This window comes from Asparagus officinalis, chromosome 8 (genome assembly GCF_001876935.1).
Source record: "Asparagus officinalis chromosome 8, Aspof.V1, whole genome shotgun sequence".
Classification (NCBI taxonomy): Eukaryota; Viridiplantae; Streptophyta; class Magnoliopsida; order Asparagales; family Asparagaceae; genus Asparagus; species Asparagus officinalis.
Window position 1 is genome coordinate 83472757 of NC_033801.1, and position 5809 is coordinate 83478565.

A 5809-nucleotide genomic window follows, 5' to 3' on the forward strand; every position below is an offset into this window, starting at 1 on the left:
CCTAAACCGAAACATCATTTATCCACTTTAGCCGATGAACCTCGAGCGGTCATTCGGGGAACAAGTAACCCCCAGGGGCATTCCGGGAAAGGTTGCGGACCACAATTTTGTACCCAGTCGCTTCAACGTGCCAGCGACGGAGAGCATGCAGAGAGCCACGTAGCTCTAAGTGTGGGCCACGTATGGGCCCGAAACCACCACCTGCGCGTCCACTTGGCAAGACGCTAGAATTGTCTTCCCGGAATGCCCCTGTGAGTTTCCTCCCTCCAGAATTTGTGTGCTCGTCCAAATTTTTTTTGGGTTGGTTTTCTCGTTTGGAGACGGGTGGCAGCGCATGCCATGCACGCCTAATGTCCAGCTTTGCCACGGGGGCGTTTTCTGTTGTCATATCTCTCTCTCTGGTGTGTGTGTATATATATAAAGCTCTTCATTGCGCTACTACTTGTGTTTAAAACTTCTCTCTCTCTTTTGGTTCTCTCGTTAACATTTATAAACTCATTCCATTGGTAAGTTAAAAGGTTTCAATTCTTCATTTCTCTGCATATTTATTCTCTACTTTTATCTCCGTCTTATAAATATTTTTCAATTCTCAATGTTTACTTAACCAATCTCATAATTATGGGGTATAGTGCTTTAGTTTTAACCTTTAAAACTTCTCTCTTTTCTTTTTTACTATCAAAGTTTCAATCTCTTAGTTTGTCTTTGCTAGCCACTGAAAGGTGGAAGAAAGTTTACAGCATAAGTATTAATATCGGTCACAAGTCTATAAAATTAAGGCACTCCCAGTATTTTGGAGTTATTAATTATAAAGGGTTAATTTTAGAAAAACCTCTAAACTATGGGTTGTTTCAGAAAACCATCCAACTATTTTAAATCTAGAAAACTACCCTTAATTATAGAGTTGTTGTAGATAACTTGTTCCCCTTAATTTTTCTCACTTAAACACCTAAACTTATATAATCTAAATATAATCTAAATCTAAAGGTACAAATGATTTAAAATGACCACGTGGTCCTTTTCAGCTTTTTTTTAATTAAAAAATCTTTCATTTTATCCCCCGCCGCCGCCCCCCATCCATTTTCTTATTCCTCCGTCTTCATTGTTAGGTTTACATGAAAATTTATTTTTTTCTTTCTTTTTAAACACTTAAATTTTTTTATTTTTAAATTATTCATGCTTGTAATGTTTGAAACAATTGAGACTTTTTTTTTAAGATTAGTTTCCTCATCAAAAAGTCATCAAATCGAAGTCTAATATTTTTTGATTGAGTTGGGTTTTTAAACTCACACAAACTTTTTTCAACCAGGGATATTTTAGTCATTGCGTATTTCAAATGAATAATATTAGAAGGTTATTTGAAAAAACTAAAAAGATAAAGGGGTTCTATGAGACACCATAGTTAAGGAGGTTTAGTCATATTTTGGAAGTTAAAGGGTTATCTACAACCCCTTCAAATTTAAGGGGTTTTTCTATAGATAAAATAGCTAAGGGGGTTTTCTAAAACAAGCTCAATAGTTGAGGCGTTTTTTCAAGAATGTATAAATGCTTTTTTACTTAAAATAATAATATTTTGCCTTAACCTTCTCTTGCTCTTGTCTTCATGTTATGAGATGCTATGTGATGTTATGTGCGTCAGCTCAGGGGTTATAACATTATAATTGCATGTTATTTGCACATCTAGATATTTTGCTATAACATGTGTTAACAATGCTAGAAGTAACTCCCGTTGCCAACCAGTATCTTTGTTTTTTCCTTGGTAACATAGATAACAAAATACCTAGCTACTTGGCCATAACACAGATTTTCTTTAATTTCATACTTCTTTTTTTAAAATCTCTGAAATCATATTAGCCGTTTTTATTTTATTTTATCGGAAATTTGAAGGCATGACAAGGACACACTTGACAATTCATTTTTCTCTAGTAAGACGGCCAAGCGAACAGAACAAAGAGAAAATGGCCACAGAAGATGAAGCAACGAGCAAGCTCAAGGTATGGAGATCCGCTGCGTACCGAAAAGGCACCGACACCCAGCTCCTCAACATCAAATCTGGCGCTCATCCAACGAATCTTTTCATCCTTTCCGGTGACCGCTTTGAAGCCTCGAAGGCATTTCGGGCAGGAGACTTATCGGTGCGGATAATAAGGTTATCGGGCAACCCTGTGTCCATGGTGACTTGCATGGTCGGGGATCACCAGTGGATGCTGGCGAAGGACTCAATGGTGCTCCGTGTCGGGCCCCGCTCGTTTGTGTTTGCACTGCCAGGGCTGCTTTATGGGCTGGCATTGCCGGCAGGCGGGCAGATGGAGCAGCGGTTGGAGATGTTGGAGGAGATCTTTGGTAGCTTCTGTGCTTATCAAGATCTCGTGGCCAAAGATGGTAACTAGCTACATATAGCAATTTTATTTTTTTGATTAGTTGAATAATTGAATTTTGTAATTTTAACCCTCTCATTCATCATCTAAAGATTCCATCAGTATAACCCTTATAGAATAGGATGGATATGGGTAATAAATTTGAGAATAATTTTGGAATTATAGTTACTCTCTTACATGGTGTAAACCATCCAATTTCTACAAGGATGTTTCTCATAGAATTTCTAGTAGAAGGCTAATAATGGATACCATTTTCTCAATTATAATTTTCATTAATATGTAAATGGCTTTCTATATTCATTTATGTACACATATCTAGAAATTTCATTATTTCATGTGAAATGTACTAGTCTTCAACTTTAAATTAAAGATAATTGTTCTGTCAGTCAAATTTTATGTTGGTATGATTGAAAAAATTGATCTAATTAATAATGCGTGAGTGATATTTGAAACTTGTTCATGACATCAAATTTTTTTTGTGGAGAAATAGTGGCCCAACTAATTGATGCCCCCCCTAAATGGGGCTAGGAATTAATTTTAACCTGCTCATTTAACATATATATTAAATAATAAATTTTTTTTTGTCGATGAAGCAATTTTATTTCATTTCCCAAATTTTCAGTTATGTTCACCTCAATAATTCAGCATTAACAACGCTGAACAAAAACACAAGTAGTAAACAACTACTCTCAAAAAGAGAAACTCAGCTATTTACAAATTTTGGCTTTCATAAAGCTAAAAGCCATGCTTTATGCTCTGCTGAAAGTGAACGGTTGAGTGTGATTGTCAAAATATCTACTTTGATCTCCCATGTTATCGGGTCAGCACTTTTGATTTCATGGCTGAATGAAAATTCTATTGTTTCTCTCCCTCCCTCCATAAGCAATATATTGTAGCTGTCTTTTTAAATAATAAATCTTACTCCTATCTAAATCGATTATTCTTTTCTTATCCTTTTGAATTATGTGGGGTTATAGTCACGTATGGGTATCATTAACAAAATTAAGTATCTATGATCTAAAGCATATGCATGCAAAATTTAGTTTTATCGTTATTTTTTTTATTTAGTTTATGTGGTTATTGTCTGAAGTATGGTCTTTATGCTATTGACTTTAATTTTGTCGTATCCCATATAAGGTCGTCATTTTAGATATAAGTTGCTTCATAGGTGAGATATTTACCCACCTTAGACTTCAAACCATAGAAGACTTTGACTTGACTCTTTCTTAACCCTGTCTCTCATCTTATTGGGTCAAATTTTCTAGGATCCAAGTTGGACGACCCGAAACCCGAACCCGACAACTGGGCCAATGCATACACCAAAATTCTCACTCTTGCTGCCGAGGCCAGCGCCAAAATCTCCACCACCAGCCTCACACCCAAGTCGTCATCAACCTCCTCATCATCAGACTCATCATCAGACTCGACATTGAAAAAGATACAGCGCGCTGTTAGAATGTCGGCAGCAATCAAGCTACTCTCCAGGGCCCTGCTCAGCGGGTCGTTGATCCCCGGCAACCACCTCCATTTGTGTCGCCCGTTGACACCGCGGCGCCGCAGTAGTGCATACCTACCCGACAATGTGGGCCATAGCAGACATTCTGGATGCCATTGAGGCTGGTAAGTCACCATTGTCGAGGTGCGACGGGAGGTGGGAGTAGGGTTTTGGGGAGTAAAAGAGGAAGGGGGGGGTCTGGTGATATTGTGAAGTTTTACGGTGAGTGAGGAAGAGAGGTAGGGTTGTCGAAGCTGCGGATCGGGTGGAGGGAAGAGGAGGGAAGTCCACCTACGGAGGGAGTGGTGATGTTGTGATGGGGGAAGAGGCGGAGAAGAGGGTGGCAGGTGCTTGTGAAAGTATTCTTCATAATATAGTGAGAGGCAGTGTGTTGCTGTATATCAACCCCACCCCCGCACCCCCCCCCCCCCCCCCCCCCCTTTTGTTTGTAAGAAACGAACAGGCTAAAGATTTGAGAATTTGTACTGCGTCACCAATTGGGGAAATGTTAGAAAGTAACTGTTGCGTGAATCTCTCTACAACCTCTTCAAATGAGAAAGATAATTAGTTTTTTAACATTTAATTAAGTAGAAATATTTCTAAAAGATTTAGTACAGACGCAATCGAAGGTGATTCTATTTTTGTTATTTAGCTCTCTTTACACGAGTAGAGGATAAGTACGGAGTTAGGGCCTCTTAGACTATCTCCAATGGTGTCCTATTTAATTGCCATTCCCAACATGCCACATAATATTCTCTCTCTTCCACATAATCAAGATCACCCCACAAACATTCACCATTTCCAATGGTGTCTTATTCATGTCTAATTTGGACCCCACTATCACTTCTAAATATTCCAAATCACCAACATATCTACCCCAATAATGTTTTATTTATAATTAACTTTTAAAAAATAAATAAGAAAAGTGGATATTGATTTGTAGATAATTTTTTATTATGAAAAATGATAATTTTTATGAAAAAATATATTTACAAATAAACTCTATATCTATAAATTACTAAAAAGAGGAAGAAAGAGGAAGAAAGAAAAAAAAAGATGAAAGCTTTTTTCAAACACCGCTCGGATTTCCAGAAAAAGCATGGGCCCATGTTGAATTTGAGACAGTCTCATTTATTTGAGACAATGGAGTCTCTCTCCATCCTTGGTGGCAAATAAGACAACAAATAGGACACTAGTGGGTGTCTCTTTCCAATTAATAAGACTCCATTGCTGATAGTCTAAGCTGCAAGTTTTGTTGTTTGTTTGGTGATGACATCACAGTAGAATGTTGCTCCATCGTCCCATAACCATTTGGGCTCTCAGAGCAGTATGTTACTCTAATAAGCCGCCCTTTCGTTGTTGAGAATGTAGCACCGATGCCTCTAATGTGAGTTTACCTGAATCCTCTTATGAAGCCATTTTAGACGTAGCACCCTCTTCTGTTTCCAACTTTGATAGAACATCAGCAGATGATGCTTGCAACTTAACGCCGATAATTTTGGTTTGTGTTTGACGTAATGCCCTGCTAAATTGAACTTGTGCTAATTTTGGTTGCTAGAACTGACTACTGTTTTCCCAGAGCATGCAACTTTTTGTTAACTCCAGGTGAGTACTCTTTCATAAATCGAAAGGTGAGAGACCCCCCCCAAAATACACGGTTATTTGAATAACGAGAGTTTGGACAGGAACTGACGAAACTTAGCAACAGTCTACAAAGGTTGTCTATAGAGCTATATATTGATACAAGGAAGAGTAATTATGGTATATAAGAGATAACTCAGATACAAGCATAATATATATAGGATACAACTTTTAGAACATAAACACATACCCTCCCACCGCAACAAAACTCAACGATGGATTGAATAACGAGAGTTTGGACAGAAACAGACGAAACTTAGTGGTAGCCTAAGCTTTTGTGAATAAATCAGTTATCTGA

The 5809-nt window shown here is 37.8% G+C and overlaps 1 protein-coding gene across 1 annotated transcript; it reads left to right on the forward strand.

Moving 5' to 3' along the window:
• LOC109821453 lies at positions 1956–4036 on the forward strand. The gene is given in 3 exon segments (XM_020387639.1): positions 1956–2379; positions 3641–3899; positions 3901–4036. Coding segments are annotated over 3 exon segments (819 nt in total).